Source organism: Phocoena sinus, chromosome 8, assembly GCF_008692025.1.
Source record: "Phocoena sinus isolate mPhoSin1 chromosome 8, mPhoSin1.pri, whole genome shotgun sequence".
Lineage (NCBI taxonomy): Eukaryota > Metazoa > Chordata > Mammalia > Artiodactyla > Phocoenidae > Phocoena > Phocoena sinus.
Window position 1 is genome coordinate 10,066,619 of NC_045770.1, and position 17,359 is coordinate 10,083,977.

The window sequence follows — 17,359 nt, forward strand, 5'->3', positions numbered from 1 at the left end:
CTTTCTATATGCACACTGCAAAGTATCTGTAATTTCTTTAAGAAATTTCAAGGAAAAAACCAGAATAACACGTATAAAGCACTTACTGCTCCTTTCTGAGTCTGTACTAAATCTCGCCTTCATCAGCCTTCAAAGTCACATTAGAATCAAGATAGAAAGGTAGCTCAGGACTTCCCTGGGGGTGCAGTGGATAAGAATCCGCCTGCCAATGCAGGGGACACGGGTTCGAGCCCTGGTCCAGGAAGATCCCACGTGCCGCGGAGCAACTAAGCCCGTGCGCCACAACTACTGAGCCTGTGCTCTAGAGCCACGAACCACAACTATTGAGACCACGTGCCACAACTACCGAAGCCCACATGCCTAGAGCCCGTACTCCGCAACAAGAGAAGCCACCGCAATGAGAAGCCCGCACACCGCAATGAAGAGTTGCCCCCCGCTCACCACAACTAGAGAAAGCCTGCACGCAGCAACGAAGGCCCAAACACAGCCAAAAACAACAACAAAAAAAGGTAGCTCATTGTTGAAGAGACAATTTCCTTTAATGGTAGATCATAAATTGACTCAAATTCTAGTGAGTTTCAGACAAATACTTATGGTTATGAAACAAATCATAAATAAAAGTAAGCACTGAGGGCTTTTCTGGTGGTGCAGTGGTTGAGAGTCCGTCTGCCGATGCAGGGGACACGGGTTCGTGCCCCGGTCCGGGAAGATCCCACATGCTGTGGAGCAGCCAGGCCCGTGAGCCATGGCCACTGAGCCTGTGCGTCCATAGCCTGTGCTCCGCAACGGGAGAGGCCACAACAGTGAGAGGCCCGCGTACCGCAAAAAAAAAAAAAAAAAAAAAAAAGTAAGCACTGAATATTCACCAGCAAAGTTATTGGCCGACTGTGATACTTATGTGCCGTCTAGCGTGTGTTGGTTTTTACATCAGTTCCTTGCCTCACACATCATGTGACTAAGATTTTGCAATGTATTCAAACGTGATTTTTCTAGTGCATTTTAATGTGAGATTAACAGATCTATGAAAAATGGTGAAATGATTGTGGAGAAATTGAATTTAAAAATTAGTGGTTCTACTCTGAGCCATTATTTTCAAGCAAAAGTGCAATTCAGGTGACCCTGAGCAATCAGGGGGGTGTAAAGTTACCAGGGTTCCTACAAAACACTGTACATTCTAAACACATAGGCATGGTTCAAAAATAAGAGATATGGAAAGGTATAAGGTGAAAAGTTTTGCTCCCACCCTACTCCCCCTCCACCCTCTTACAATTAACCACCTATGTATCTTTTCTCACTTTTTTTTTTTTTTTTTTTTTTTTGCGGTACACGGGCCTCTCACATTGCAGAGCACAGGCTCCGGACGCGCAGGCTCAGCGGCCATGGCTCACGGGCCTAGCCGCTCCGCGGCATGTGGAATCTTCCCGGACCGGGGCACGAACCTGTGTCCCCTGCATCAGCAGGCGGACTCTCAACCACTGCGCCACCAGGGAAGCCCTACTAGAGCCATCTTACAGAAAATACAGAACAAACCTTTTGGCCAATCCAATAGTTCCCTGTGCTATACAGTAGGACCTTGTTGTTTATTTTATATATAGTAGTTGGTATCTGGTAATCCTAAACTCCTAATTTATCCCTCTTCCACCCCCTTTCCCCTTTGGTAACCATAAGTTTGTTTGCTGTGTCTGTGAGTCTGTTTCCGTAAATAAGTTCATTTGTGTCACATTTTAGATTTCACATATAAGTGATATCATATGGTATTTGTCTTTCTCTTTCTGGCTTACTTCGCTTAGTATGATAATCTCTAGTTGTATCATGTTGCTGCAAATGTGGCATTATTTTGTTCTTTTTTATGGCTGAGCAGTATTTCATTGTATATATGTATTACCTCTTCCTTATCCATTCATCTGTCGATGAAGATTGTTTCCATGTCTCGGCTATTGTGAATAGTGCTGCTGTGAAAGTAGGGGTGCATGTATCTTTTTGAATTATAGTTTTGTCTGGATATATGCCCAGGAGTGGGATTGCTGGAACATACGGTAATTCTGTTTTAGTTTTCTGAGGACCCTACATACTGTTTTCCCCAGTGGCTGCACCAACTTACATTCCCACCAAAAGTGTAGGAGGGTTCCCTTTTCTCCACACTCTCTCTAGCATTTGCTATTTGTAGACTTTTTAGTGATGGCCATTCTGACCAGGGTGAGGTGGTACCTCACTGCAGTTTTTTTTGTTTGTTTTTGCGGTATGCGGGCCTCTCACTGTTGTGGCCTCTCACGTTGCGGAGCACAGGCTCCGGACGCACAGGCTCAGCGGCCATGGCTCACGGGCCCAGCCACTCCGCGGCATGTGGGATCTTCCCGGACCAGGGCACGAACCCGTGTCCCCTACATAGGCAGGTGGACTCTCAACCACTGTGCCACCAGGGAAGCCCCTGTATACACTTTTATACAACTTTAGCTTCTCTGTTAGTAATAATAAATCCTGATATGTTGTCCATCCATAATGGTTCATGAGGAACATCTCATTTTTTTAATAGCTACAGTGTACTCTGTTATATGAATATACTATAATTTATTACACATTCCCCATATATAGACATCTGGGTACTTTCTAATCTTTTGCTATTAGAAATGAGGACGAAATGAATGATTTTGTTCAAGGGTTATTTCAAAACTGCACACATATAACTAGGATACATTCCTGGGAGTGGAAGATGTTGGGTCAATTTAAAAAATAATGATTACTAACATGTATATAGTGCTCGCTATAAGCCAGGCATTGATTTAAGCACTCTCCATATATTAACTCATTTAATCTTCTTAATAATCCTTTGAGGAAGGTACTAGTATTATCTCCATTTTAAAGATGAGGTTACTGAGGCACAGAGAGGTTAAGCAACCTGCCCAAGGTCAGATGGCTAGCAGGTGTCAGTGTCAAGCAACCTGGCTTGAAAGCCTATACTCTTGGCCATTAAGCTTTGCTGTCTCAAGGAGTGTATGTAGTATTTGTATGTTAAGTAGATATTAACAAATTGTCCCCCATACTAGTTAATCCAATTTATTCTCTCATCAGCTTGACTATACTTTTTTGCCCAGAGGTAAACTGGGCAAAAACTGGGAATTTTGTTGGTTTGATTATAGATGAAAAATGGAATCCCAATGTAGTATTAATTTGGATTTCTCTTATAATGACCAAAGTTGAATATCTTTTCATATGTTTAATAGCCATATGTATTAACTTTTCTGTGAATTATCTATTCATATCTTTTGTGAATTTTTATATTGGGATATTGGTCTTTTTCTTATTTCTAGGAGCTCTTTATATATTAGAGCTATTCGTGTTTTGGCTGTGATATGAATTAGAAATATTTTTTCTAGTTCTTTATATTTTGGCTTTCTTATGCCTTTTTTCTTGCAGAAGCTTTTGATATTTATGTACAGTTGACCCAAACAAAGTGGGGGTTAGGGGCACTGACCCTCCCCGCAGTTGAAAATCTATGTATAACTTTACAGTCAGCCCTCCATATCTGTAGTTCTGTATTTGTGAATTCAACCAACTAAAGATCGTGTAGTACTGTAGTATGTATTTTTTAAATAATCTACAAATAAGTGGACCTGTACAGATCAAACCCATGTTGTCCAAGGGTCAACTGTAGTCAAATCTATCAGCATTTTGTAGATTTTGGACCTCAAATCGGGTCCTACCTTTATCAAATCACAATATCAGATCATGTATTCTCACACTAATTTGGTTCTATTTCTAGACTTTCTATTCTTCTATTTTTCTGTCTGTGTATACATTAAATATTACCCTACTATTTAATTAATGAGGCTTAAAATATACTCTGTTATCTAGTGGGGCTAGATTCTCTCATGACTCTTAATTTCCAGAGCTTGCTTTACCATTCTTTTTTTTTTTTTAATTTATTTTATTTTATTTATTTTTGGCTGCATTGGGTCTTCATTGCTGCATGTGGGCTTTCTCTAGTTGCGGCGAGCGGGGGTTACTCTTCCTTGTGGTGTGCGGGTTTCTCATTGCAGTGGCTTCTCTTGTTGTGGAGCACGGGCTCTAGGCAAGCGGGCTTCAGTAGTTGTGGCATGCGGGCTCAGTAGTTGTGGCATGCAGGCTCAGTAGTTGTGACTCGTGGGCTCTAGAGCCCAGGCTTAGTAGTTGTGGCATATGGGCTTAGTTGCTCTGCAGCATGTGGGATCTTCCCGGAACAGGGCTCGAACCCATGTCTCCTGCATTGGCAGGCAGATTCTTAACCACTGCGCCGCCAGGGAAATCCCTGCTTTATTATTCTTGCCTGTTTTTTTTAATGTGAACTTTTCAAGTTTTATTTTTTTTTAAAAAAAAAAGGTTCACATTTTTTACTGGGATGTTGTGAACTTCTTAGACTTTCAAATCTTCCCAAATACAATACACTGCTTAAGACCCTGTCTGATTCAACTGGGCATGGAGGCTTGCAACAAAATGATATATTAAAAAGCTGGGTTTTCTTGGCCATGTAATGGTAATTGACATTTATTCATTCATTGAACAACAGAGGTCATGTATCCTTTCAGTATTTCTAGTTTTAAGATATTTGTCATCTCTTTCAAAGAAATGAGTAGGGGAAAACAGACTTTCAAATATGAAAACCTTCCAGATGGATGCTGCTTAATATAAAACAGCCTCCAAACCTGCCACCCCAACTTCTTACCTCCCACCCCGCAAATCAACACAATAATCTGATCAGCCATTGCAAACATCAAGGGTCAATGGGTACTGACTTACACAATTGTTACTGTAGGTTTCCGAAAAACCCTTTATGTTCTTTCTGTGTGGTCCAAGCACCAACAGCCTTGGCATCACCTCGGAGCTTGACAGAAATGCAGACTCTTGAGTCTCACCCCAGATTTACTGGATCAAAATCTGTATTTTAACGAGATCCTCAGGGCGTTCATAAGTATCTTAAAGTTTGAGGGAAAAAAGGATCAGTGGTTCTTAAAGTGTTGGCCTGGTAGCAGAAGTGGCGTCCCCTGGAACCATGTAGAAAATTCAAATCCTTGGGCCCTACCCTACCCCTGCATGATAACAGAAAGATAATAGAAATTATCTTTCTAAAGATAATAGAAATCCTTGGGTTAGGTCCAGGAACAAGACCTCCCAATGATTCTGATGTTTGAGACTCACTGCTCTAGATCAGTCTTAATGAAACACTAGGAATACCTGGGGAGCTTTGAAAGCTCCCCATGCTTACGGTGTACCCCAGATGACTTAAATTAGAGTTTCGGGGCTGCAGGCCAAGGAACCAGTATTCTTTTCATTTTCCAGGTGATTCCAATGTGAAGCCAAGGACAAAAGCCACTGCTCTAGTCTGGAGCAATGCTTCTCAAACCTGGCTTCATGTTAGAACCACTTGAGGATCTTTAAAAAAAAATACTGATGCTCGGGATCTCACCCAGATACGTAAACTGGTCTGGGTAGAGCTGAGAATAACTTTGGGTTTTTTTCTCAGATGAATCTAAAATCCAGCCAGAATTTCAAACCACTGCTCTAGAAATACCGTTTCTCCCACATAAACTTCAAATCACAGTAAAGAGAAGGAGATGGTAAATAGTTTGGAGGTGATGGAAGACAGACACGTTTCATTTCCCATGTACTTACTGAGCCCTTACAATGTGTTAGGCTAATTACCATGAAGATTAAAAATAAATACAAAGCATAGTTCTTGCTCATCAGGCGACATATAACCTGCACTGGTATTAAAACCTGCACATACTGCATATATAAATAACGATTTGAAAGGAGCACATTCCATGCTACTGACTATAATTCAATAAACAAGTTATACCTATCATTCTATCATTGTAAGGTCAAACTAATTTGTATCCTTTTTTAAAAGAACAGGAGTAAAATGAAGGAAATATAGGTTGGAAAATGGTGAAGAAACAATTTTGAATATAATTAGCAATCAGCCCTTAAACATTTGAACCTGGAGAAAGTGGTGGACAAGGTCAATGGCCACTTCAAAGAATAATTCACAAGCTTAAAGACTGGGCAAGCCTAAAATGCTTTAAAGTTTCCTCCTTGGCATAATGAGAAGAAAATTATGCTACGGAATCACTGGCAACACACCATGATATTGTTTGTAAATTAAGTTATTATAACTATTAAGAAAAATTAGCAATTACAAAATCAAAGAGTTTATAAGAAATCTTTTTTCACTTTTATTATTAGAGATATAACTAATTTTTTTGGCCTCACTATAAATCTTTTTTCACTTTTATTATTAGAGATATAACTAATTTTTTTGGCCTCACTATTTTTTTGACCTCTCTCTTTTGAGAGAACACATTTAAAAATAAAGGAAAAATATTGTCCTAGTCTAGGAGAAATTATTGGCTATAAACATTTTTCATAGAATTTATATTTTAAAATGAGCAACCAAGCAAAATTCAAAATTTCACAGAAGTTTTATGGAAAAGTACATTAACAACTAAAACTGAGTCAAAAATGTTAAAAATTCTGTTTGAAGTCAGCTAAGTATTCATTTTGATAATCAACTAAATATACACACCCATTCCTTTGTTTTATTATTAGTTACAAAAGCAAGGATGTGACATAATCTTTTAAGACCATATAAGGAGTTTCTCAATTAAGAAGAAAAAATCACAAATGTTCACCCACCTCATCCCTCTTGTTCTATCAGGAAATACTTACAGGTTAGAACAGGTGAGAGTACTCTACATAATATCAGTTTGAATTTGGGAGAGGTCTAAGGGCATGCCTATTTAATGTAATAACCTCTCCTTCATATTTGAAAATGATCCCACATTAGTGGGTGATGAATTTCAAGTTGTCTCCTCAACAAGGGTGGTGGATGCACTGATCCAGCCAGTTTTCCCATGTTCACGAACATATCAACTAGGAAGTGGGCAGATGTGATCTTTATGTGCACCCATGAAATAGAACTAAGTTTACTGGCTCCAACAGGCTTTTTTTTGTTTGTTTTTTTCTGTTTTTTGGCCGTGCCGCACAGCATGCGGGATCTTAGTTCCCCCACCAGGGATCGAACCTGTGCCCCCTGCAGTGGAAGCGTGGTGTCTTAACCACTGGACCACCAGGGAAGTCCTCCAACAGGTTTTTTTTTTTGAATTTTTTTTGCGGTAGGCGGGCCTCTTACTGTTGTGGCCTCTCGCGTTGCGGAGCACAGGCTCCGGACGCGCAGGCTCAGCAGCCATGGCTCACGGGCCCAGCCGCTCCGCGGCATGTGGGATCTTCCCGGACCGGGGCACGAACCCGTGTCCCCTGCATCGGCAGACGGACTCTCAACCACTGCGCCACCAGGGAAGCCCCCTTCCAACAGGTTTTGAATCCATCATCTGGGATAGAATATACCCTCAAAACGATCAGATGAGAAAGGGACGGCACTTATTATTATTCCAATTTTATAGATGGGGAGACTAAAGTTTGTAATGGTATCACATCATTTGCACAGGATAAAAGACTGTACAGTGATTATCAGTGAAAGTTGGAAAGATAATAGAAAGATAATAGAATCGACTGGATAATAAAATACTCATGTTGTATCCTGCCCTCCTTGCACTACCACCCAATATGTACACAGAATCTAAGTTGAGAATCACTTCTGTAAGTGAGCTGCTGTTATTGATATGAGTGTGTCATTGCACCTCTAATGTACTGGAGGAATTTAATAGGGTTGAAAACCAGTGCCTTAGTGGGAACAAAGGCAACCAACATAGGGAATCAAACTCTCAGCCCTGTATTTTATCTAATGGAGCACACAGAATTTTTTAAAAAAAAAATTCTACGGTCCCTTGAATAGAAACATTTTGAATATAATAATTGAATTACAGCACTGTAAGCCATTGATGGCTTTTATTTTGCTCTTAAGACTTTGTGGAATAATTCCCTTGATTCTTCAAAGAGGGGCAAGGGACACGGAGTTCATTTTACTCAGCCAGGTGGTTACAATGACGTCACCATCCCAAAGGAAGTGATACCTAGCCATTTCAAACAAAGGCAAATTCCAGTCTAGTGCTCAGAAGGGATTTTTAAGTAGCTGCTACATACCTGTTCTGGGTGAGTTTCCCGCCTTTTTTTATTGTGAAGTTGAAGATAAGAGTCTGTTTTCGGAGTGGGTAATCCCAAAGTCAGTTTGTTTTTTTCCACAAAATACTGTTTGGACTTCCTTCGCCGAGGGCCGTGTGATCCTGGCAGGAATACCTCACTCTGTGAACTTGAACTCTTCAAGTACTGAGAGAGGTTGCTGGACTTCTCCTCCGGGTCACTGCTGCTCAGCCCTGAAAACGGCCTGCTGCGATGGGCACCATGCTCGTAGTTTGGGCTTAAAAATTCACTCCCAAGTAAGGAGGCTGTGCTCGGTGGGCTCTTCTTCTGTTCACCTTTCCCCCCTGAGAGTTCCATCGAAGTCTCCTTGGAAGGGTAAAGTGGATTCAAAGTCAGATTTTCTGCAGAGCTGTCCACAGACTCTGGCAATGCTTCCACAGCCAACAACTTCCCCTCCTCTTTTTTCCTCTTCCAATTTGGGTCATATCGCAGGTCTGAGTATTTGTCTTCTATGGGTTGTTGACTGCCCAAAGCAGAAAAGAAATGTCAAGTCCTTTATCCAAACAGATTTACTCATTCTCTTTAGCTGATCATCTTATTCGAAATCATCTCCATCTTTCTCCTACACTTTTCCTTTTACTATCTACATGGGAAAGACACATCCCAGGCTCAAATTAGACCTACACACTACACATGAGGGCAAAAAGTCATAATTACCTAAGTTCATTGAAATATGGAATAAAAATGGGGGATGGGGACTTCCTTGGTGGTGCAGTGGTTATGAATCCGCCTGCCAATGCAGGGGACACAGGTTCGAGTCCAGGTCCGGGAAGATCCCACATGCTGCGGAGCAACTAAGCCCGTGCGCCACAACTACTGAGCCTGTGCTCTAGAGCCTGCGAGCCATGACTACTGAGCCCGCATGCCTAAAGCCCGTGCCCCGCAACAAGAGAAGCCACCACAATTAGAAGCCCGTGCACCCCAATGAAGAATAACCCCCACTGGCTGCAACTAGACAGACAAAGCCTGTGCACAGCAACGAAGATCCAACGCAGTCAAAAATGAATAAATAAATTTATTTTTAAAATTTTAAAAAATCAAGTGTACAATTCAGTGATTTTAAAAAAATGGGGGATGGTTAATTTATATATGCTGGAAAACAAATGTCTATAATGTTAAACCAGTAAATGGCCTTGATGCAAAGAATGCTGTTACTTAAGACACACCATAAGTTGAGTATGTACCAAGCTGCTGAAGATAAAATGGATTTCACACTTAGCTAGTGATCTACACATTTAGCTGTTTATCTGGGAAGGGAAATTCGACTGTTGCCTGAACAACGACTCAGTCTGAGCCTTTCCTGGGAGGAAAGCAAGACTTATCCCAACTGAATACCTACATAGGTTCATCCTCCTGTATCAGTGATTTTTACTTGTGACTTCATTTCGTCTTTGTAGATTTTATCAAATGTGCTACAGAAAGATCCCTAACTTTTGGAATCAGATGATGCCTCTGAAAGCTCTCAGTTTGTACTCTCTTGGTCAAGTCTATGTACACAAAACTCAGTAGACAGGTCAGTGTGAGCTTTAAGCTGTAGACAGCCCTATCTGAATAAAAGGTTAAGCACAGGGTCCAGCCCGAGGGGAGTGAACTGGTCTGTAATCAGTACATATGACCCCAAATAAAGTCCTCCCTTTTTCTCCATGACGATCTCAATTTGCAAAGTACCTCCTAGTCTTAACCAAAAAAAAAAAAAAAAAAAAAAAAAAAAAAAAAAAAAAAATGCTGGTAATATGGCATATTTAATGGCTGCTTTGATCTTCAAAAGCTAAATGGGAGAGATTTTCCTTCCTTGGTACAGTAGATGCAATCCTCTAATCAAAAAGAAAATGTAAATCATCTGGGCTTTTTATGCTATTTGATATTCCCATTTATAGAGGACATAATTTTATGCTGGGTAAACAAACTAATGGTGCCCCTAATGTTAATTTAATCTTCTTAATGTGGACCTAGAGTTCTTTGATTTGATGTAAAGCAAAAACTAGAGCAGAAAGCCCCAACTCCTATGTCTTGCTTAATTGTCACTTTGAATTTTCAGTGTCTTTTTTTTTTTTTTTGGCTGCGCTGCGAGGCTTGCGGGATGGGATCTTAGTTCCCCGACTGGGGATTGAACCCGGGCCACGGCAGTGAAAGCGCTGAGTCCTAACCGCTGGACTGCCAGGGAATTCCCCTTGTCACTTTGAATTTTTAGTTCACATATTAAGACAGAAAACTTCTTGGGATAGGCTTCTCTTCCTTTTCCGCCAAGGGAAGAAAAATGATATTCTCCTCCAGCAAAGTGCCTGAATGGAGATGGTCCACGTTTGTCAGGAAATTGACATCAAACCGTGCAACTCCCCGCTCCCGAAACTCCACAGGGCTGCCTGCCTCTGAGGCTTTGAGGAGGTTTCTCCATGTGATGTCCCCTCATGTGAACTTACAGGAGTTTTGGGCCCTGCCTTTCACTTGGCTCCAAGGGTCACTGGGCATGTAGTGTCCCAGGGGCAGGGAGGGGGCCAGCAGGGCATAATCTAGATTTGGGACTGGACAGACCTGGGCTTAAGTTCTGGGTTTGCCACTACCTATCTGTGCATCAGCTGGCAAATCATGTCACCTCCGAGCTGGTTTCTGTCATCTGGAAGTAGGGATCAATTATATTTGTTCTGTTTATTTCTCAAGGTTACATAAAATCAAAATGAGACAATATAGCTTACTTCATGTTCTGTATTTGTGGTTATTTCACTAGGGCAACCGTATCTTCTCACCTGGTTAAGGTCCTGGGCAGCAGGGACAGAGGGTTATCCTTCCTTCCCTAACCTCTACCCTGTGCTATGGGCAGAAGAGGCAACAAGTGATGCTTCAATCAATAACTGAGCGTTAGATATTTATTTTATTTTATTTATTTATTTTTTTAGATATTTAAAAAAAAAACCAACAGCAGTAAACGAGAATCTAAACATGCAGAAAAACTTCCTGCATTGGACCAAATCAGTGAATAATTTTAGGGCTTATCTTGTGCTGCATTAAGTATAAGGTTCAGCAGTGGTTGTTTAGATGGGGAAGAAAAGATGAAAGTACATCTTCAAGTAAATAAAGATATAAAGATTTTTTGAAATGAAGAAACATGCCATTTCCCGTATCTATGATATATTGAAAGGAAAAAGTGAGTCTAACTCTCCTCGTTCATTCATTCACTTGATTCGACAGAATTTAACTTTCCTCGTGCATTTGCTCGCTCACTGATTCTATATTTATTGAGCACATACTAAGCTAGGGGGATACAGTGGTGAGCCCACAGCCTAGTGGGGGATACAGACCAGGAAATGAGCTATTTGTGATTAGAGTGATGAGTGGCCACCAGGGCTCGGGAGGGACATCCAATCCCATCTTGGGGGAAAGGGCAGCCTTCTGAAGGAAGTGATGGCTTAGCTGAGACCGAAGGCTAAGAAGGGCAGGAAGTGTAAGCCAGGCTGAGGAAACAACACGTAAAAAGGAATGGAGGGGAGAGAGAACATGGGGCTTTCAAAGAACAAATTCTACGTGGATAAAAGGGAAGGTGGGAGGATTAGAACTCAGGGTTAAGCAGAGGTGAAATCTTGAAGGGCTTTGTAAACTCTGTGAAGGATTTGGCTTAGCTGCATTAACTTGAGAGTTTGGATTTATTTAATTAAGTAAAAATCATTTAATTAGCGAGCAAAGATGTTATAGTAAGACAAATACTTTTGGATAGGCAAAGTGATGTTTTTGGAAAGGATTATGTACAGAGGCCATATGGTTTTTGGGGGCAAGGTTTTAGAACAGGTAGCCCTGTCCTCTGCACTATTTAGAGCAGGGGTTGGCAACCTTTAAAAGTCACACACGTTATTGGAGCCCACTGTCTTGCTGCTCTTCTGGGTGGGTTGTAGAGTGCTGGCTTCGGGAAGATGGCACAGAGTACACACTACTTACTACGTGCTGATCTAGGGAAAGCTTACAGTGGATCTCTAGTTTTCTCCTTATGGCAACCCTATGGGGAGGTGCTATTATTAGGCCCATTTAATAGATGAAGAAACAGGCTTCTGTCACTTTTCCAAGGTCACAGAGCTAATACGTGGTGCAGCCAGGATATAGACCCTGGCAGTTGGCCCTGGGATCTGGCTCCTGTCCAGTAACTCACCCTGTATCACACAGCCAATCCCAGAGGTGGTGGTGAAGCAGGTGTTGTTGCAGGGCCTGCCTTAGGGGAGTTAGTGAATCGGTCGGTCAGTCAGTTGGCCGGTCAACAAATATGTACTGAGTGGCTCCCCAAGTACTAGGCACTGGAGGTGAGTGGTGAGTGAAACAGAAACAGGCGGATGGAACTGGCTGCTGAGTGAGGAAGACAGGCGGACGGATCTTACGCACCAACAGTACAGAAGTACAGAATGTTATGGGCATTTAAACTAGGAGGACAGACCTTGTTTATCAATGAAAATATGTTGACCTCTTATTTCCAGATCCAATTGCTAGATGATATCTCAAAGTTCATTCCAACTCTCTTGTTCTGTGACCCTATGATGAACTCACAAGAGTCAATAAGCAAGGAATGCCCACTCTTTTTAACAACTAGGTAGTCTTTGATGATTGAAGGAAATGGAGTCTCTGACTTCCATCTCTGCAGTTATACTAAGAAAACTGGCACTCACACTGGTCACCAGACTTAACTAGCATTAGTTGATGATGGCATGATGTCCACAGTCAGGGCTATAGACACCCCTCAGTCTCATGGAATAAATGATATGGAATATTCTGCTTCTGAGAAATGGTACCGTAGAAAGTCAAAGGACGAGGGTCCTAGAATCAGACTGCCTGCGCTCAATTCCTGGTGCCACCAGTTACCGTGGAAGTGTGGGCAAGTTATTGTTCTTCTCTGTGCTTCAGCTCCTCATCAATGAAATGAGGATAATAATAGTACCTACCTAAAAAAAAATAATAGTGCCTACCTCATAGTCATTGAGAGTATTAAGCACATTTATATACGTATATATGTTTAGAACTATGTTCTTAGCATGGAGTAAGGAAGGTCCCAGGAAGGGCCGGTTATAAAAGCACGTGCCAACGAGCTCCATCACTGGTCTTTGCTTGCTGTGTGTCGTGTTCTGTCACCAGGACACAACACTGGTGTGTACTATGCTTCCTCCTGATGGATCTCAAGGGATTCTTCTCTCCCTAGGGCTTAAGTTATTTCCAGGACAAAGTTGGCTCATGATGCACTAAGTGGGACCTTAGTGGCCTGAAAGAACGAACACTTATCTTTAAAAATCCAATTTTTTTTTTACCACGACCTAGGCAGCATGGAGAATCTGTTTGAACTGTAATTTAGGAAATGGGATTAAGAAATGTCGGTGTTTCCACATGATGAGATATTTTAAGAACTGCTGGAGGATGATGAGGAAGATAAAACTGGGAGAATTCAATTACTTTAGACCTTCAGAAAGAGCCGTAATTTCCAGCCTCAACAAATTGCCATGCTTAGATGCCCACGGAAGCAATCTCACACGCCCTGGGAAAGACGGACATTTTAAGTGAAACCTGGAAAATACAGAAGGGTTTGAAACAAATCAGACATAATGAGTTGCTCTGGCTGCGAAGGATGTTTTTGAACCGATCATTTGAAGAGACACTCTAATGTGTATTTACAAGATGAGAATCGGAAAGTGTGGCTCTTCTAAGAGCTTTAATGACACTGTACCGTGTACACCTGCCATGATTGTCTTAAAACATCCCCCTTTCTTCCCTTTTTGATGGAAACCATGTGTTGAGGCAAATGGGAGTTTATGTTTTGCAAACTATCGAGCATGGAAAGCTGTAATACTTCACAGAAACAAATCTAATGGTTGAAATAGAACATGATACTAAAGAACCCCATTGTTCTGAGCTTGTGTGCGGAGAAGCTCAATTGTGTTGTGTGGTCCAGGTCAACACACTGGAACAAAATGAGTGTGAAGTGCTCCTTCATCAGTAATCTTGTGCACACAAAACACATACCTCATTTCCTCCGCATTTGATAGGAAGGTTATACGGACAATGAGTACACAATGCTTTTGTTGCTGTTCAGACAACAGATGCCAGGTCTGCCCTTCAGATGCCCAGGTTAGAAATGGATGCAGACAGGAAGGGGAGGGTGGTCTCACATGCGTATGCCATCCTGTCTGCTAGCTCTAATGGACCATATTTGAGCATGACTGTGACAACTTCAGTCCAAATAAAATCAAATCTCCATTTGACGAAGAGCCCCATATTCAGTTTAGTATTCAATCAAAAAATTACTAAAATTAGAGCATGTTTCTAGTACAATGAACATCCTTTGCACTCACAGTAAAATATTCAATAACTGGCCATTTTGCCTGTCGAGGAGGTGAATAAAAGCATTGCTATTAATCATTTAGCAGTTATTTATTTGCCACTTTAAGTAGGCAGTTAAATTGAAACTGCATACGTTATTATTGATTTAGGTTTAATTTAATCCTTTTAAACAGAACAATTATTCCCAATTTATATGCCATTAAATCTTTTATGCATATGAACAGCAAATTCAATTTCTGTTTAAGTGTAAAGTGTTTTTTGTGTTTTTTTTAAGCGTAAAGTTTTTAATGCTCCTTTAAGGAGCTATAAAACTGACAATTGTTTCCAAGGATTTCTGAGTTCTGTGTTCATCTTAATCTTTTTAGCAACAGCTTTTAAGTAAATAAATCCAAAGGATTAAAAAATCACTTTTGCAAGTATGAAATAAAATGGTTCCACAAGTATACTGAAATGCTTTGGGGAGGCTATTTACAACCCAGAAAATTTCATTTAATGCAGGCCTTTTTTTCTGCTAAAAATATTAAACATCTTAATAGAAGAAAGGTATTTTAATGAACCAAAGGCCAAAGACTGTCTTTAGAAACACACTCAATTGAAGGGACTGGATTGTTATCTGGTGAATTTTATTTACTGCAATTATAGAGTTTAGATAATTCCAACTAAAGTCCCTTTTTTTTTTCTTTTTGACAACAGGTTTATGGCTGCAAAATAACCAGATATCTGCCCCAAGTTCTTATTAGTGCCAGTCTTGATTCAAGGACAATCTGAGTGTTAAATGAAAATAAATTATCTTAAGAGGGCGTGTTAGTAATTGCAATGTAAAATTCTAGTACCTCGTTTCTAATTAAGATTACCTTAGGTGAAACAAAGGCTGCATCTTCACGAGGGAAATGCTGTATGACACAGAACCTATTTAGAAACATAATTCCTCTCGTTCAGTGAGAGTTTACAGTGCTCAAGCCAGACATTTTCTGTGGAAGGCCTGGATATTCTTTTCATTCTCCAGAAACAATGGCTAAAAGCCAGGGACCCAGATTTACAACATGTCCAGGTGCATACACTTTCTTTAGATAGAGTCTCTTGTATTTTAAACGCCAGATATTTACAGCAACAGAATTTCCAGGTAGCTGTGACTTCATGGGAAAAAGTACTGGACAGCTCTTGACACCTGGGTCCTGGTCCAGATTTTGCCACTGAGCAGCTGTGTGAAATTGGGTGAATTTGTTATCCACTCCAGGCCTCAGGTTTCTCCTTTTACAATAAGGAATAGACTGACCTTTAAGAGTCCTAACAGCTCTCAGAATTCACTGATTTTTAAATTGAATTGGGCCTATCATGCGAAACTCAGCAATATATGTAAGTGTTGGGGAAAAAACATTTATTTTAAATTCAATCCATTAAAAATTATAGTAAGCAAAGATTTCTACATTTCCACATTTGTCAGGGAGTAGAAACAGATGAATACAGCGGAGGTCATGAATTAAACTATCTCCTTAGTTACTTGGTTACAACCTTCCTAATCCTCTTGATAAACCTGCAGGATTGCAGGTGATGTAAATTTAAATTACACTTTGTGAGGTTTCAAACTCACTGTTTATTTACTTATTTTAACACAGTAATGCATCCCCATTTGGAAATAAGCTAGAAAGGAACCCGTGGTCATCTCCGAGGGCCATACAATCCCAGGAGTCACAGTGGCTTTAGCATTTCTGGTGGGGACTGTGCCTCTGATAGACACAATTCATGCCCAGGCACACGCCTTACTCCCTCCTCTGCTGGTCTGTCATGATGGCACCGTGCCTGCTCTGAGGAGTGCATCAGGGTTTGACTGCTGCACAGTTTGTGAGCCAGTGAGCATAAAACAGCAATGACGGGACTTCCCTGGTGGCGCAGAATCTGGTTAAGAATCCGCCTGCCAATGCAGGGGACAAGGGTTCGAGCCCTGGTCTGGGAAGATCCCACATGCCGCGGAGCAACTAAGCCTGTGCGCCACAACTACTGAGCCTGCGCACCTAGAGCCCATGCCACAGCTACTGAGCCCATGTGCCACAACTACTGGGCCTGTGTGCCGCAACTACTGAAGCCACCACAGTGAGAAGCCTGAGCACGGCAACGAAGAGTAGCCCCCGCTCGCCGCAACTAGAGAAAGCCCACGTGCAGCAATGAAGACCCAATGCAGCCAAAAATAAATAAATAAATTTATATTAAAAAAACAGCAATGATAATGCCTACGACAAGTCACCTATCTGCTATGACTATACCCACGTGATCAGAAATAAATAACCAAAACGCTAGTAGCTATCCCCAAATACTCTGTGAAACCCCTAGAATTCGGTGTATAGTAGAATGTGTTTGAAAGAGGTTGGCCAGCCAATGGCCTGAAATTGAAAATCTACCTAATCAAGACAGTATAAATCAACGTGGATGAATGCTGCTAGAAACCAACAGGAATGAGAGTTGACTCCTGGAAGCTCTCAGAATGTTCTTGGTTATACTAGAATATTAGATCTAGCCTCAAGTGTCACGTTTACTCTCCCAACCAGAGCAAACAAAACAAAACAAAACAAAACTCTACAACACTTACGAGAGGAAGTAATCTCCCCTCAGCTTAAATATATCCAATGTGTCCTACAAAACAGTCGGGGAAATTAAAATACTGAGTTTTAGTTTTTACTAAGTCTCCCTTTACCCACTTTCTGTTTTGCTTATCCCATACTGCTACTGAAGTCCTAGAAATCATCATTCAATATTTCACTTGATTCTTGTATTATTAATCGGAAACAACATACAGTGGTCCCTTGGTATCTGTGAGCGATTGGGTCCAGGACAGGCAGGGGATACCAAATTCCACAGGTGCTCAAGTCCCAGAGCCGGCCCTCTGTATCCACGGTTCCACATCCGCTAATTCAACCAATTATGGATT

The 17,359-nt window shown here is 41.2% G+C and overlaps 1 protein-coding gene across 2 annotated transcripts in view; it reads right to left on the minus strand.

Moving 5' to 3' along the window:
* The window catches only part of JHY (junctional cadherin complex regulator), a 67,787-nt gene that overhangs the window by 41,622 nt on the left and 8,806 nt on the right, over positions 1 to 17,359 (minus strand). For both annotated transcript variants that reach the window (XM_032640852.1, XM_032640853.1), the window contains exon 3: positions 8,077 to 8,596. In XM_032640852.1, coding sequence (XP_032496743.1) covers positions 8,077 to 8,596 — 520 coding nt within the window. The remainder of the gene's footprint in view (positions 1 to 8,076; positions 8,597 to 17,359) is intronic.